The sequence below is a fragment of the Muscardinus avellanarius genome (genome assembly GCF_963383645.1).
Source record: "Muscardinus avellanarius genome assembly, chromosome: 9".
In the NCBI taxonomy this organism is placed as follows: Eukaryota; Metazoa; Chordata; class Mammalia; order Rodentia; family Gliridae; genus Muscardinus; species Muscardinus avellanarius.
Window position 1 is genome coordinate 68,694,806 of NC_137795.1, and position 18,578 is coordinate 68,713,383.

At 38.9% G+C, this 18,578-nt stretch overlaps 1 protein-coding gene across 1 annotated transcript; it reads right to left on the reverse strand.

Moving 5' to 3' along the window:
• Positions 1-783: 783 nt before the first annotated feature.
• On the reverse strand, positions 784-17,635 carry ASNS (asparagine synthetase (glutamine-hydrolyzing); the record flags this gene model as incomplete). Its single annotated transcript, XM_080701121.1, has 11 exons — positions 784-993; positions 1,606-1,761; positions 1,853-1,934; positions 3,622-3,722; positions 3,978-4,084; positions 6,954-7,080; positions 8,516-8,643; positions 9,176-9,277; positions 9,499-9,684; positions 13,902-14,139; positions 17,387-17,635. 11 exons carry the CDS (start codon positions 17,633-17,635, stop codon positions 784-786), a joined length of 1,686 nt encoding a protein of 561 aa, XP_080557247.1.
• Between the last annotated feature and the right edge of the window lie 943 nt (positions 17,636-18,578).

An 18,578-nucleotide genomic window follows, 5' to 3' on the forward strand; every position in this document is an offset into this window, starting at 1 on the left:
TCTACCTCTGAGACACACTTCCAGCCCTTTTTGTTTTGAAACAGGATCTTGCTAAGTTGCCAAGGGTCTCACTAAGTTACAGAGGCTAGCCTCAAACCTGCAATCCAAGTAATAGAATTACAGGTATGTACCACCAAGCCTGGCTCACCTCCTGTTTTTATAAAGTCTTAATAGAACACAACCATACCCATTAGCTTATTTTATATGTGATTGCTTTTGCACAACAGCAGAGCCTTGGGAGTTCCACCTGCAATCTATGAAAAACATTTATTCTCTAGCTCTTAAAAAGCTTGATCTCAGTTCTAGAACTATAGTTTTCATAGGGTTACTGGTCAACATAAAAAAAGAAAAAACTTTCTTACATACTAGAACTGTCACAAATTCCTAACAAAGAACTTTAGTTTCCAGAGTCAGCCTACCTGGCTGTAAGGAATATAAGCAGAAATAAAATAGGGACATCAAGAGAGGACTATACAAGACAAGGTAAGGACTGGGAGGAGGCCACATGTGCAGATAGTCCAGATGTCTCCCAAAGCAGTTCTGTCCAGAGGGTACTACACTGGGATACAGCAAGAGCTGCTCCGTATCTGGGTACCTCTGATATTCAGATTGTATCAGCACAAATGACTACAGCAATGTTTTGGATATAAGACTTTTTATTTTTTTCATCCTCCAAGTATGCCTGAGTAGTTGGTTGATTCTCATCCTTCCTCTATATTCATAGCCAACACTTTACTTGCTCCACAAGAAACATTTACTTTTGCTCTGCAGCTTAGGGAGTGCCTACGCCTTGGAGGTTGACTTGTAATGGGTCAGAGTGCGGGCAGAAGGGTCGGTAGCATTGGTCCACTTGGGCATCCAGTAATGGGTCAGCCAGTCAGCCCGGCCCGGGTAGTGACGCTCAAAGATCTGACGGTAGTAATAGCCTTCTTTAGTCTGAGGAGTATTGAAGGGGAATTTTTCAGCTGCTGCTGCCATCATTGTATCATCAACCTGCAAGAAGGGTAAAAGCAGAGGTTTTTTTATAAGGCACAGAAGTACTTGTGTTTGATCTGGCACCACAAAATCAAAGTCAAGGCATCAAGACTACAATAGCTTAGAAAATGCTAAAATATCCCTAACATGTATGGCAGTTAACTTTCATTTTATTTCACCTATTTGTTTTGTGGTACTGGGGATGGAACCCAGGGGCATTCTACCTATGAGCTACACCCAGCCCTATTTTCTTTATTTTGAAACAGAGCCTCACTACTTGCTGGTATGTGCCACTATGCCTAGCTTGCTTTTAATTAAAAAAAATGATCACATGAATATTTAATACTTGGTGGCTCTCTTTATTCATTTGTGCTTTTAACACAGCTACCCAGCAGGTACCCAAAATTGTGTTAAGAGATTAGTATTGGTTAGTAAGTCTCACTTTTCCCTCTTTAGATTTTAAATACTACTTTGTAATCCCATAATCTTGCTCCTTAATTCATATGTAACTCCTCTGAGAAGTGGTCTTTCCTATGGACACAAAGCATTCAAAATAAATACACAATGGATAGATTCTAGCTCTGTAGCTCAATGATCCCAATGCAGAAAATGTTTTTAAAGGCCTCTTACCTGATGTTCAATGAAGTCTTGTAAAATCTTAAACCAGGAATTCTTGACTGAGGTTATGCCATCGCTGAAGGCCTCTTTTGGTCGCCAAAGAATCTCTTTAGGTAGCAGGTCAGAGTCCTCAAATGTCTCTCTCAGGAGATGTTTCTCTATTCCATTCTAACATGGAAACAGAAGGAGCTTCAGTAAAAGTTACAAATGTAACCCAGGAGCGATGATGCATGGTACCAACCTGGCTTGATGGACTTACTTTTGGAATTCTCATTTCTGGTGGCAAGGACAAGTAGTAAGAAGAAAATCGATGATCCAGAAATGGGACTCTCAGCTCAAGGCTTAAGGGAAAAAAAAAGAAAATCTAAATCAAAATGGGTATTTTAGTACCTGTCAGTTTAGGTTCTATTTCAGAGATTCCCAGCAACTGAACCATGATTAAGATTAAGATTACAGAGTCATTTTATACTGATGGGTGAATACAAAAAAAAATCTTCATACAAAATAATATATATTATTTAATCTGAAGCCTAAAACTACCTGTTTGAGACTATTACTTTTACATTCCCTTATATGAAAAGTTAAATGTGTATTTATACTGATGGGTGAATACAAAAAAAATTTTCATACAAAATAATATGTATTATTTCATCTGAAGCCTGAAACTACCTGTTTGAGACTATTACTTTTACATTCCCTTATATGAAAAGTTAAATGTGTATGTCAAAAAGAAAAAGTTAAGCAGCATGAATGATCTAATCATTATGAATGACAGGTGGCTGTACATACCTGTAATCCCAGAACTTGGGAGGCTAAGACAGGAGGATTATAGGTTTAAAGTCGGCCTCAGCAAATTAGCAAAGCACTGTTTCAACCTAAAAAGTTTTTTTTTTTTAAATTTCATTTTAAAAAAAAGGAGCGAGGGTGCTAGCAGGGTAGCTTGAAAGGAGAATGCCTCTGGGTTTTATCCCTAGAAGCAAAAAAAAAAATCTTGCCTGGACCCTTCTGGCCCCATTTTTTTTCTAAATGAGATCAACTGAATGACAAATTCAGTACTTTGAAACCACTGATTAGTAAATCACATATAATATGCAAAATAAACCAGCACTGCACAATATTTCATTGAATACCACATGGTCTGCTCTGAATCCTAGTAAGTCTAGTTAGGGCAAGCAAGCAGGATAACAACCGTGGGTCCAGCTCATTCCCCATACTCCTATGTGTGCTTAAACAGAAGAAACTAAACATTTAATGTCAGTTGTTTAGCACATACAGAAAGAATCTTCCTATTCTCCAACTAGACCAGATATTAATGTAAAAACTTTAGCCAAAGGGAAATGACAGCATAGAAACCTAGTGTTTTACATCCAACCGAACTCCTGGCAGCTTCACTCCCCTCAGAGTTATTACAGCATCGGTCATAGCAGGCCCTCAGTACTTGTCATGTGGCATTTATAACCTCCCCTTCTCTTTATTTAATTTCCCCCCTTCTCTTTAAGAGACTTAAAAAATAATAGCTGCAGCAGCCCTCCCTGTGGGTCAGAGGTAAAAGAATGTTATGTTTTACAGATGGAAACTGTCTGAAGCAACCTGCAAGACCTCTTCCCATTACCATGATGGATGGCACTGGGGCTTTAGCCTAGTTCTTTTGGGGATCAGTCAAGAGAAAAGTTTCATTTTCTCTACAGACGTCATACTTTGAGATAAATAGCCAGGTGGAAAAGAACAAATCAGCTATTGACCTTATAATTTTGTAAGTTTTTTGCTTGTTTGTTTTTTGTTTTTGTGGCACTCGGGATGGAACCCAGGGGCTTTCTACCTCCAGGCTATCCTCCCAGACCTATTTTATATGGAAAGAGGGTCTCACTAAGTTGCTGAGAGCCTCACTAAGTAGCTGAGGCTGGCGTCTAATCTGTGCGATCCTCCTGTCTCAGCCTCCCAAGTACTGGGATTACAAGCATGCGCCACCACACCTGGCAATTTTTTAAGATTATTTTTAAACAATCACTTTCTAAATTATTGAGTTACCCATGGGCAGCTGTAGTTCGGTCTGCACGGAGAACATCAAACAAATAGAGTTCTTTCAGAAGCCTTTCACTCTCCTCTTCGGCCTTTTCTGGAGAAGGAGCCTATTTACAAAAAGCAGAATGGCTTTGCTTTTGGCACACAAAGCAGTTTTTATGTCTCCCTCTAACATATATCCAACATGAAAGATAGATAAAATGAAAAGGTAAAGAGAGTGACTATTGGATTTCTTCATATGTAACTCCAAAAATTCTCAAAAATGTTACTGTTATACTGAAAGGAATGACAATAGAAAATAGTCAAATAATTCACATTTTTCTTTCTAAAAGCACAAATATACTTCAGTTTCTAGTGCTCACCTTGTGGAAATAAATGTAACCCTGCGCAAGTTCATCTGACCCCTCTCCAGAGAAGATCACCACGCTGTCTGTGTTCTTCCGAATATACTTGGAAACTAGATACATGCCTTAAATAAAAAAGAAATTAGTTTTAAGACTCCATCAAAAATGCCTTATATTTGGCCATCAGAATCAACTGCAAGCTTTCCTACTATACTGGACTTTGTATTATGATAGTTTCCAATGTAATGACCTTATACTTACATGCCATTTATATATACTTAATTCAGAAATTATACTCTGGAGCCAGGTGTGGTGGCACACGCCTATAATCCCAGCATTTGGGAGGCTGAGACGGGAGGATCACGGTTCGCAGACAGCCTCAGCCACTAAGTGAGGCCCTCTACAACTCAGGGAGACCCGGTTTCAAAATAAAAGAATAAAAAAATTCTAATGTCTTTAGATCAAGGACGTCCACCTTGAAGTTTTGCTAATTTAAACAATGGCTCAAATACCTAAAAAATCATGCCTCACATACTTCTGTCACTATTCAAAAACAAGCATTTGGGTAGTGCTATGGTTTGGATGTGGTTTGTCCCCCAAAGGTTCATGTGTCAGAGGTTGGTCTGCAGTGTGGTGATGTAAGAGCTGGTGGGGCCTATAGTTGGCTGGGTAGTTGGAGGCCTGCGGCAGGGATGAAGGTGGCTCTCCTGCGGTTCTTATTAGTTCACAGGGGAGCTGACTATGCTAAGAGTTCCCATGCTCTGGGCCTGTCTCTCTTTGTAGTCCCTCTCTCCTGTACATGCCCCACCCTGATACCATTAGCCACGAGGAGACACAGGCTGGAAGCCCTAGCCAGGGTGCCATGCTGTTTGGACTTTCAAGACATTAAATCTGTGAGATAAATTAACTTCTTTTCAGCTACCTAGGCTTATCTATTTCATGACAGTAACAGAAAACAGGCCAATATATGCAGTTTTCTTTAATTTTGTTGGTTGTTTTCCCCTCAACACTCCCCATTTACAAAATTTCAAATCCAATTGAGGAAGTTCCACAAGTTATTAAAACATGTCTGTTTGGCTCCTGCTCCACATCCCTCTAAACCAGTTTTCTTCTTAACTTTGTTTTTGTTAGCAACCACCCTAGAAACTTTTTAAGATTTTCCCCCTACCTCCCCATTATATTTTAGTAACAGATATACTGTATATCTGCTTATTTGCTGTAATAAAGTTATCGGGTGAGTGTCTTAAAACACAGGCATATCTAATTCAGTAGGATTTTAGAGGTTCAACAGCGCTGGATCTGATTTGAAGTACATTTTGGACAATATCAATATGAATCTATCAGATAAAACTAGTACTTTTTGCAGGACAAAAATAACTAGTGATTAAGTTGTGATGGAATATTTATCAAAATACATCTAAAGTAAGTATTTCTTAAGTAAAATGAAATACAACACAGGCTTACTTCTCCATTTTATACAACCACAGTCTGGAGGATTGGTCAAGGACCCCTTGTGGACACAAGATCCATAAATGCCTAAGTCTTTTATAGAAAATGGCACAGTATTTACATATAACCTATATATATCTTCCTGTATAAGATGCATACCTTATTTTATTGTGCTTTGCTTTATTATGCCTCAGCTATTTTATTTTCTACAAACTGAAAATTTGTGGCAACTCTGCATCAACCAAGTACATCGGTGCCATTCTTTCCAAACAGCTTAGATAATTGTTAGAATTTATTAACAATAAAATACTTTGTAATTTAAGTAATGTATTTTTTAGACATAATGCTACTACACACTTAATAGACCATAGTTCAGTGTAAACATAACTTTTTTATGCATCGGGAATGAAAAAACTCATGAATCAATTTATAGTGATATTTGTATTACTGCAAGGGCTGGAACCAAAATAATTTCCCTGAGGTATGCCTGTACTTTAAATCACCTCAAGATTACTTATACCGAATATATTGTAAATTCTATGGAAATAGGTGTCATGCTGTATTACTTAAGAAATAATGACAATAAAAAAGTATGAACATATTTAATACAGATGCATTTTTTTCTTCAAATCTTTGGTGGCTGAATCGAAGGGTTGAACCCACAAATATAGAGGGCCAATGTACAGCCCAAGAGCCTTTCCATGGAGAAGTAGGAAGGGAAGTGGGCTAAAAATATGTATCCACTCTTTAGGATAAACAATGACACCTTACTTATGGAGGATGAACGAGGTATTGAGTATCTCCTTCACGCCAAAGGAAATTCAGGGAATTCTAAGTAGTCTTAAATAAGACTAATTAGTAATATAGAAACTTTGAATTCACACTTAAATGATGTTTCTTATAGTGTTTGCTAGAGTTTGGGTCAGGAATCCAAAGGCCTATCTATTGAAGGCCTGGTCCCCAGCCTGGGAAGCTATTGGGATGGAGTGAAATCTTTAGGAAGTAGAGCCTCGAAGAAGGAAGTCAGGTCATTGGGGACAAGCCCTTGAAGAAAAGGAACCCCGCCCCCTCCCCTCTCTTTCTGCCTCTCAGCCCCATGAGTTAAACAGCTTTGTTCCACCACGTGCTCCCTCCCATGATGTTCTGCCTTGATGCAAGTCTAAAAATCAACAAAGCCAGCACACTATGACTGCAACCAAGAGCCACTATTAACTTCTCCTCCTTGTAAGTTTAGTTTGTCACAGCATGGAAAGCTGAATAACATACCACGGCTTAAAAAATGTTTGTAACCTCCTAATTTTTTTCAATATTAAAGAAATCTTTTTTTTTGGCTGGGTAGGTGGCACATGCCTGTAATCCCAGCACTTGAGAGGCTGAGACAGGAGGACTGCAGGTTGGAGACCAGCCTCAGTAACTTAGAAAGATGCTCAGCAAATTAGTGATATACTGTTTGAGGTAGAATTCTCCAGGTTCAATCCCCAATACCCACCCTCCCCCCCAACCCGCAAAAAAAGGAACCCTTTTTAATACCATAAAAGGTCTTACCTACTGATGCTCGGACTGTTGTAATGTCATAAGTTTCCAAGGAAAATATGACTTCATCCAGGGCCTGAATGCCTTCCTCTGAGTTAAAAAGGACTTCATGATGTTCACTTCCAATGTGGTTTGCTACCTAATTATATAAATAATTATATGTGTGTGTCATTATTTAAAGAACTACCCTTGAAAATGGAACAGTAGATCATAAAGTATTATGAATTGATTACTAAAAACAAACAAGGCACGGCAAGAATGATTCCTACACCACCACAGTAAGAGGAAATGATTCTTCAGGCCATGACCTACCGGCTCCACCTCGCTAGGGCCTCTGCACGTCCCCTCTGCCATTCAACTATAAGAAATGAGTCTGCCAGTGCTTCTTCCTATTCCTAGACTGCAACCTAATGATCAAGAGGCTCTAAATAAGCACTCCCTCCTTCCCACCTATTTTATCTAACCACATGCTTCCACTCTAAATTTGGTCTCCTTCTAGCCCAGTAAAAAACCTGACTTTACTTAGTCATGGTGTCATTCCTGCATACAATAGCCTCTGCTCTTTCATCTTCTTTCACTATTTTGAATTCTTCAAACATCAATCAATTTGCATTGAGACTTTTCTCATTCTAGGTTTTTTTTTTGTTTTTTGTTTTGGTGGTACTGGGGTTCCTGGAAACCCTTCTACCTCCGGGCTACACTCCCAGACCTATTTTATTTTTGGAAACAGGGTCTCTTACGCCAGCGCGGCTGGCTTTGAACCTGCTGGCTTCGAACCTGCGCAATCCTCTTGTCTCTGCCTCCCAAGCGCGGGGATTACAAGCGTGCGCCACCACGCCCGGCTCTCATTCTGTTTTTTAGGGAGGAGGGAGTCCCAGGGATTGAACACAGGGGCATTCTACTTGTGAGCGACACCCTTAGTCCTTCTTTTTTGTTTTGAAACAGTTTTGCTAGGTTGCTGAGATTTTCACTACATTGCTGAGGCTGTTCTTGAACCTGAGATCCTCTGTCTCACCCTCCCAAGTACTAGAATTACAGGTGTGTGCCATCACACCAGGCTATGTCTCTTTCTTATCCATCCTAAGCTTTTCCAAAGCAGGGGCCAGATGCCCTACACACGAGATCTATCAAAACCAAAAAACTAAGTTCTTATTACATGCTTTCATGTAATCAGTATGAATTATAAACTTTTTATAACCTCAAAACTATCCCATTGTAGATACTTTTATACCCATACATAAGGACTTCTGTGGTGGAGCCAGGATTTGAAACCAGCAGTCAGGCCCCAAAGCTTGCAGTCTTACCCTCACACCACATTATTACTTTCTGAAATAGAATTATCATCACAGAGTTTTGTGGGGATTGTATGGGTCATGGTAAATAAGAATACCTGGAGTACATTATACAACACAGTGGATAGTCAATAGGCATTCTGTTTTATGTTAATATTTTTAAATTAAAATAATTATTGGAGTCAATATTACAGCAGAAGCAATAATCAACTATTGACTTGATTTTCATTCTAATAACAAGTCTATTTCTCAACTACACAACGGGCAGAGACAGTACCTTACCTTTCTGGCAGCCAGTAAATCGGGGCTATCTTCCATGCCAATTGCAAATGTCTGGAAAGGATATTTTGTCTGGGCCTCTTTTAGCAATTTTGACAGAATAGCGGCAACCAAACTGGAGTCCAAGCCCCCTGTACAAAAGAGTAAGTGTGCTGGTTATGAGCCCTGCACTAGACAGGGACTGACAGGGTTCCAATTCTTGTTAAACATCAGAATTATAGTATTACCGTCTAAGATCCCCAAGTTTTATAAACTGAAATCAACTTTAATCAGAGAAAAATGAACAAATTAAATGTTTCATGCATATATGAATGTATCACTTGGAATCTCACTATCATGTACAACAATAAAAATATAAAATAAAAATTATAAAAAATAAGAGAAAAATATAACAGTGTTAACTGGACAGTGTGACAATGGAAACTGAATTAGTAAAAACTACACTAAGTTCTGAAGACTAACCAGTTCTTACACTAACAATACAGTTAAAACACAGCCCTAAGTTGTAGTATTACAATGCATAATAAATAGTTTACCAAAAAACTGTATAAAAGATGAAATCACATAGCAAGTATTTTATAACCAACACCCTCAGGAATGGCTACAAATCATTTTACTTAAAACACACATTAAGTCTCATTAATTTTTTTAAATTGACTTCACCTGATAAAAGGCAGCCAATCCTTCTGTCTGTCATCAATCGCTTCCGAACAGCATTGTTAAAGAGGATACGAATGTTCTTCTTCACAGTTTCTATCTCAAAACCTATAAACACACCAAAGAAATGAAATGGCTCCGGAAAGCTGGGGCTGAAGGAGTTACTAAAATGGGGTAACCTGCCAACCACATCCAACAGTATGGCGATTACTCAACAGTAGAATGTGCCAAATCCCAATGCGTCACCTCCAAATGAAAGAGGAAATGGGTCTTGAAACTATTTTCCTTTGGGCGAGAGGGGGTGGTGAACAGGTATGTGGGCCTGTTACCTGGAAAGAGTTTCTCCACGCTGTCATAGAGGGCGTGCAGAGGCTCATCCCTGCAGTTATGATATTTAACCAGTTCCACGGAAGCAACTTTGCCACTGGGCTTTAAATCCAATACTTCATAGTGTCCCGGAAGAAAAGGTTCTACTTTTAAAAAAGGAGTTGTGGAGTGTTTCAATGTAACAAGACCTGCAAATTCAAAACAATTACATATTCAAATAAAGTCACACCTCACAATAACTTTTACAATTAGCTTATAGCCAATAAATTCCTACTTATTTTCCCTTTCTAATACAAACACATGTCCTCTGTATATGCACAACAGGAAAAAGAAATTATTCATCCAAAGCTCTACCATCTACTTACTAGAGAGACAGAAGTGGCATAGAGATACACTGCAAGATTATACTCATTTGTAGTAACTCAAAGCAACAGGAAAATCTCCAGTGTTCAATTCCTTTCCCTAGCTGGAATTTCTGGTTAAGAAAGTTTATCTTCTATAATAAAACAAAAATACAAAAAGATAAAATTATGAAAAAAAAGAGAGATGCACTTAAATCTGTTAATTTTAGGATCGCCTGGCAGTCATTCTTTGTCATTAGTGAAGCATCTGAAAAGAGCCATGGTGCCCCATCTCTTAGTAAGCAAGTCCCACTGTTAGGGACTTTGCAGTCAGTTAGAAGTCAGCCATCTAGCCTGTAGCAGTTCTTACACACCAGGTCTGAACAAAACTATGTAATTTAAACACCCTCAGTAGCTTCTTACAGGCGGTAACCAACTTGACATAGACTATCATCTTTGACAAACAGAAATCAGTGTTTTACTGTAAATTTCAACAGCCTATCTATACGGAATTACTCATAATTTAAAGTTTGAGTTTACTAACCTACTAATCTCTGCAGCAATGATTTTTAAGACAAAGGACTCAAATGTTCTCACTAGCTAGCTGGCAGAGCTCAAGTGAGCTACACACCCCTGGGGAGTTATTCAAAGGTTTTAAGTAGAGAGGACCAAGATCTGATATATATATGGCTAAAAGCAAGGCATGGTGGCCCATGCTTGTAATCCCTGAGCTTGGGAGGCTGAGACAGGAGAGTGCACAGGTTTGAAGGTCATAAAAAGGACTAAAAAGAAAAACTATACTCTAGATGAGGCCACTCAGTCTTCAAAAGGGCAGTCTTAGGGATGAATGTGAGATTATGGTTCTGTGTCCAGAAGTCATTGAGTAGACCCAGCAGAAGCAGCGTCTACATTTCCTTTGGATTCTCTTTGCCAGGCTTCACTACAGCACATTAGGTAACCGATGAATACACTTGTTTCTTGCTGTTCAGTCATTCTAGAAGTGTTTGCAATCGACAAAGGTATCGTAATACCCAGTGTCTAGTATCCTACGGATCCTTTGATCTCATCATCTGAGTCAGCCTATACTAAGTCTAAGCACTGAGAAAGAATTTAAGGAATGGCAAAAAAAAAAACAAAAACAAATACATGTTAGGATGTTACTGCTATCTAAGTAAGAGATAAAAAAATGACTTTTTCAAGTCTACGATCACACACACAAAAAAAGGCTATTAGTCAGCTTTTGAGATGAACAACTTGAAAGGATGAAATGTGGATTTCAATTTCTACAAAGTCACCTGGGATTGTGATAGGGATGACACTGAATCTGTCAAATTGGAAAATGTTGCCACCTTAGAACACTCAGTCTTTGATCCACAATCATGGCATGCTTTTCCTTTTATTTAAATTTTCTTTCACTTTTTAAAATCATTATTTATTTATTTATTTATTTATTTATTGCAGTACTGAGGATTGAACCCAGGGGCATTCTACCTCTAAGCTATACTACCCCCAGCCCTATTTTTTATTCTTTTTTTTTTTTTTTTTTTTTGGTGGTACTGGGGTTCCTGGAAACCCTTCTACCTCTGGGCTACACTCCCAGATCTTTTTTTTTTATTTCCTTTAATTTGGAAACAGGGTCTCTTAAGCCGGAGAGGCTGGCTCCGAACCTGCACGATCCTCCTGTCTCCACCTCCCAAGCATGGGGATTACAAGCGTGCACTACCACGCCCGGCTTTTAATCTTTATTTTGAAGCAAGGTCTTACTGAGTTGAAAAAGGGCCCCACTAAGTAGTTGAGGCTGCCCGTGAACCGCCATCTTCCTATCTCAGCCTCCCAATTGCTGGGATTACAAGCATACGCCACCACACCCGGCCTTTATAATTTTCAAAGTACAAGTTTTGCACCTCTTCGGTTAAAATTTTCCCAAATACTTTAATCTTTTAAATTTATAGTAAATGACACTATATTCTTAATTTCACTTTCAGAATATTCATGGCAAGTATATAGTATTTGCTACATGTACATCAATCAAATACAATCATTTCGTGTATTGAATTTGTACTCTTCAACACTGCTGAATATTCTCCTAAGATTGATATCTGGAATACATATGGAATTATTACAATTAAATAATAAGATGAATGACACAATAAAAAAGGGTAATTTGAAAATGGATAAACAAGCTGTGCTGAAACTATACAACAAAAATATGATGTAGGAATTTTTTTTAAGGAGCTTCAAGCCACAAAAAAAACCACTCAGGAACTTTAAACGCATATGGCTAAGTGAAATAAGTCATTTGGAAAGGGCTAAATGTTTGTAACTTTATGACATTCTAAGAAAGGCAAAATTATAGACAGCAAAAAGATCAGTGAATGCCAGGGGTTCAGGAGGGAGAGAAAGAGGGATGAGGTAGAACATAGGCTTTTAGGAACATGAAACTATTTTATTTGACACTGTAATGGTGACTACATGACATGCATTTGCCAAATAAAACTGTACAACACAAACTGAGCTTTAATGTAAACATATATCAGTATCACTGCCGCACAGAAATAGAAGATGCTAACAGGAGGGAAAACTGGCAGGGTGGAGGGGGCATGCCAAGCTCTGTACTTCTGGCTCAAATTTTTTGAAACCACACACTTCTCTTTAAAAAATTATATGGATTTTTTAAAAAATAAAATGATTCTCAGCATTAAAAATAAATGGCAAAGACTGATTAGCCCTTTCTCCAGAGAAAAAGCAGCTTGACATCATTATCATCAGCAAGGACAAACAAAATCAAAACCAGTTAGATGCTATTTCACACACACTAGAATGGCTAGAATCAAAAGCTCAGATATAAGTATTTGTGAGGGTACGGAAAAAAGAAAACCTTCATACACTGCTGGTAGGAATGAAAAAAATGATGCAGCCACTTTGGAAAACAGCCCAGTAGTTCTGTAAACAATTAAACACAGTACTAAATGGCCCAGAAATTCCACTTATATGTATACCCAAGAGAAGAACATGTCCACACAAAAACTTACATTCTAACAGCATCATTCAGTATATTTTAAAATGTGGTATAAAAGTGCTTATGACAGCCAGGCGTGGTGGCGCACGCTTGTAATCCCCACGCCTGGGAGGTGGAGTCAGGAGGATTGTCCAGGTTCTAAGCCAGCCTCGCTGGCTTAAGAGACCCTGTTTCCAAATAAAAAAGTATAAAAATGGGTCTGGGAGTGTAGCCCAGAAGTAGAAGGGTTTCCAGGAACCCCAGTCCCACTAAAAAAAAAAAAAAAAAAAAAAAAAAAAAAAAAGAGTGCTTATGACAGACAAATCTTGAATATATATTATACCAAGTGAAAGAATTCAGTCACAAAAGTCCATACAATGGGAGAAGTCTACTCATATGAAATGTCCTGAATATAGACAGAAAGCAGATTGGTGCTTGCCAAAGGTGGGATGGGGAATGCAGAGATGCAGATGATGGGGAAGTGGGGACAGGGAAGAACTGCTACAGTTCTTCCCTGTCCAGGTACAGGAAAGAACTGCTACAGTTCTTCCCTGTCCAGGTACAGGATTTCTTTTTTGAAATGATAAAAATATTCTAAAATTGACAGAAGTGTTGATTACGGATTATCTGTGACTATACTAAAAACCACTGGCTGGTACATTTTCATTTTAAATGAGTGAATTATATGCAACGTGAATTATGCACCAATAAAACCGTTTTTAAAATGCTGATCCTTGTTTGTGCCATAGCTATAGCAAGGAACTCCAATCAAATAATTGCAGAGCCAACCCTATAATTACAAATGACACAGAGGAACTTGCTAATACATGAGATATCAAACTATATGCAGAACAACTTAGCATAAAAAAATAAGCATACTTATCCTCAAGGGTTACAGAATTTAGTGCTGAAAAAGAGTCCAACTCTTCTGTTTAAAAAGCAAACAAAGCTCAGAGGATCTACCATTTATGTAGAAACTTATAAAACCTTGGACTGCTGCCTATAGGATTTTCAAATATGATCCAGAAGACAGGACAATAAAAATTCATTGTAAAATCATCATTACCTTTAGCTTCTGAACACACAGCTAGAAATCCATCTTCTGTCATGGCTTTAAACAAAGGTCTGACTCCATAGGTATCTCTGCCCAGGAACACTTTTTTATTGGCAGTGTCCAGTAAAATAAATGCAAACACCCCATCCAACATACAAATTGTTTGCTCAATTCCTCCTTTGTCATACAGATGAAGGATTATTTCACCATCCACATTGGTCTGGTACTCAAATTCAAAACGTTGCTGCAACTTAAGAAACAAAACAAAACAAAAAAGTCAGGATTCTTGGGCATTCACTAGTAAGGTTTTATTGCAAAGTTGGTTTACAAAAACCACAGCATTATCAAACTATAGCTTGTTCCAATGCACAATTTTGAAAATTCTTTATAAGACTAAAAAACCAGGACAATTTTAGCTGCAGGTAACAGGATACAGTGGCAGTGTACCAGAAATACATATATGAAGATATCCCTCAATACCTATATAATTTTACATAATCATTCCTTGGTATCTGTTATAGTTTGGATATTAAATGTCCCCCCCCAATCGTATGTGTTAAAAGCATGCTCCCCAAGACAGCAAGATTCAGAAGGCGAGGCACATTTGGAGGAGGTGGGTCACTGGGGACTTGACCTTGAGAACTTACATCTGTCCTTGATCCCCTCCTCTCTCTGCTTCCCAGTTGCCAAGATCTGAGCAACTTTCCCCTGCCAGGCCCTGCCACAATGATGCTTTTTGCCTTGAAGTCTGATGATCATGAGCTGAAGCTCTGAAACCATGGGCCAAAATAAAACTTTCCCACTCTAAGTTGTTCTCGTCAGGTATTTTGGTCACAGTGACTGCAAAGCTAGGACAGTACTGTGGGAAAGTGGGAAAGTGCTTCTAGAACCTGCCCACAAATGACAAAAATTACCTAATTCCTTACGTAAAATGGTGTAGCATCCTGATGTAGTTTAAACAACCTCTAAATTTTTATGTTTCAAACAACATAAGTGCACACTACACAAATGGTTATACTGTACTGTTTAGGTAGCAATAAGAAAAAAGTTTGTACATATTTAGTACAAACACAATTTTTTCAAATATTTTCTATCAAAGGTTGATAAAATCTGTGGATGCAGAATCCAGATACAGAGAGCTGACTATAAATATTTACCTAGTTCCTATGACACTGAAAATGTGTCTTTAGCAATTGAGAATTTTTGGTTTGGGAATACAATATCAGCCTAGGTTCTACCAGTTGAGCCTCAACTACTTGTGAAAATATAAAGCAAACAGACACCACTTTGTAACAAATGATTCTGTCCCAATGACAAATACATTGACACAAAACCGCTTGTCCCCAGGATTAGACTACAAATAGGGTCCTTCTTTCCACCATTGCAGTGGCATTAAAACGACTTCTCGGTGATCGATAAAATGACAGGGGGCTTTATCAATCCACCTGCCCCAAAGGAACAGAAAAGAGACCATCTCCGCCACCCTATGCAGAATGACTAAGATGTGCCCATGGCTCTCCACAACCACTGGCAAACTGGGGGTGAGAAGTCCTGAGAGTGCCCCTTTTCTTTTGTACTTATACTCACATTTTTGGCTGACAATGGAGAGGGGTTACATGAACAAAATTGAGTGGAAATCTTGAATAAGTTTAAACATTTAAAATATATTTTTAGCCGGGTGTGGTGGCGCACGCTTGTAATCCCTGCGCTTGGGAGGCTGAGACAGGAGGATCGCACAGGTTCAAAGCCAGCCACAGCTACTTAGTGAGGCTTTCAGCAACTTAGTGAGACCCTGTTTCCAAATAAAATATAAAAAAGGTCTGGGAGTATAGCCTGGAGGTACTGTGTTCCACCCCCAGTACCACCAAAAAAATTTAAAAAATAAATAAATAAAATAAAATAAAATATATTTTTAAATTTCAAAAAGTAATTTTATATGTATGTGAATAACCTGTAAAGACTCCTGGGAGACTTGGGGAAATTCAAATACGAGCTGGATATTAGATGACATAAGAAATTCTTGGGTTTAATAATATTATTTATGTTAGGTACTTAGGAGATGAGTACTTACATATACAGAGGGAAAAATGCCACCTTATCTGCAACATGCTTTCAAATAATTCGGCCAAGCAATGAATATGTGCAGGTATGTACAAAGAGAAATAAAGCAAATATGGGCAAATAGTAGGAATTACTCAATCTAGGTGCTCACTGCTCTTTTCTATGTTTGAAATTTTTCAAAAAGTTTTCAAAATTAAACAATGAGGAAGGCTAGACCAACAAAAAACAACAAAAGTGTAGGTAAAAAAGAAAAATTCTTATGAAACTCTAGCCATATAATCCTGTACTGCAAAGTTCTTACCAAAATCTGCTTCCTAGGATCAGAATCTCCCTCCCTCCACCCTCTCTCATCCTAAGCAGCTCCACTGGATGAGAGAGTTGTTCTAACCCTAACACCAGTGGCTCAGAGTCCTTCTTAAAGCACTTCACCACAGCCAACCACCTTGCTGCCCCCAGGGTTCTGGTTAGGTACGCAAGTGCAAAAACTACCTCAGTGGCAGTATTTTAAAAACACCATATGATCAGGGCGAAACTATTAAATTCTATCCCTCCCCTCAAAGTCCTCAGCTGCTGCTGCTCTTAGAATGATATTTCAACTTCTCGCCATGGCTCTTAAGTGCTGCTGGATGGTCCTGCCTACTTTCCCAAGTTCACCCTCCCTACCTGCCCCTGCTTCCCACCACAGGGCTCCTCCCTGCGATCCCCTCTGCAGGGAATGATTTTTCCGGCCTTGCTAAGTGAACACTACCTATCTGTGACTCTCGGTTCAAGTATCACGGTAAGAGCCCTCTTTTGACCACTCTTCCTGAAAGTGGATGTCCCATACTCATCCGTTCTATATTTTTTCAGAAGCCTCTTTTATGAACAATGATGTTTCTATTTGTTCCCTAACAGAACAAACTCCATTCCTGTGCAAACCTACACTTTTTTTTTACCAATGTTAACTCCAATGCCTAACAATATTAATTTGTATGTGTGTGGGGGGGGGACCTGAACCCAGGGGTATTACCTCCAAGTTACACCCCCCCCAGCCCATTTTATTTTATTTTGAAGCAGAGTCTTACTAGATTGCTAAGAGTCTCACCAAGTTGCTGAGGCTAGTCTCAAACCTATGATCCTCAGTCTCAGCCTCCTCCTAGGTACTGGGATTACAGCTGTGTGCCACTATACCCAGCTTTAAATTTTTAATAATAAAAAATTCTGAGAGTCTAACAACCTTAATTGCAATCCCCATTTCTATCACTTCTTTTTGTGAGCAAGTCATTTCACCTCTTTATGCAACAGTGCCCCCCTATATCTATGACTGGAATAAACAAGATAATTAACAAGAAAAATGTTTAAAAGGTAAAATGTATTATACAAAATATATATTATTAGAAGCAACTAGCTCTGAGGTTTAATCACATGTAGCCATATTTTGGTTTCATTTTGCTTACCGCTTTGTGATTGTAGATTTCACCATTGTAACAGAGCCATAAATAAGGATATTTCTTCAATCGAATTGGCTGCATCCCAAACAGAGGGTCAACAACCGCCAACCGGTGAAATCCAAAGCAGCAGTTGGTGTAGCCATTGACATTCTCAAAACGAAATGCATCTGGACCCCTGTGTGCAATCTTCATAGCACTCAGACACTGCACAGAGAGGCAGTCATCACTGCCAAAGAGGGCCCAAATGCCACACATGGTGCACGGAGCTGCTCACAATATCTCTATGAAGAGAAAAGCAGACAATCAGATAGTCGAGAGCCAATCCATGTCTGAATTAAACCACCTCAATTCCAGAAACTTGCAAAACCACTCCAAAGGTGGAAACATAAGCCATCTGATCTAGAGACATTTTCCAGTAGGTTGACAAATACACAGGAGCAGATGACTTAATTCCTTTGCAAGTATTCAAAAAACATAGATAACCTACACCCGAACCAGCTACACAGCTTGGCCAAAGCCTGCATCTCTCCTGCCTTAAGATTTGGAGGCCAGCTAGAGCAAGCAGCTTGGTCTTTACAACCTAGGTTTGTTCCCAAGATACAGAAACATGTGCATGCTTGTTTCAACCTAGCCAGACATCCCAGCTCTACCTTTCGCCACTTAAGAATCTCAAAAGCCCTCAAAGAACCAGGAAACTCTGCAGATTAGCAGCCTCCTCTTGTGTCTCCTTGATAATTAAATGCTCTCTCTTTACCTGTACTAACTGCAGGTAGAATATAAGAGTTAAAAAAGCAGACCATCTACACTGCTAAATGTTAGCATGAAAACACACAGCTCTGATAAACATTTCACAGCTTGGAGTTTACCTCTAAGTGACATACTGGAATGCAATGAAAGAACAGAAAGCAATACAATCTGATAACAGATATCTTAAGAAACAAAAACTTTTTTTTTGGTGGTACTGGGGATCGAACCCAGGAGCATTCTACCTCTGAGTTACATTCCCCAGTCCTATTTTGAGCCTCACTACACGTTGCTGAAGATCTTGTTAGGTTGCTGAGACTGGCCTTGAACCCGTGATCCTTCTTTCTCACCCCAGCAAGTAGTGGGATTACAAGCATGCACCACAATGCCCAGCACAAAACATTTTAAGTTGACAGAAGATACAAAATGTTCACTATCAAAATGTCCTAAATGA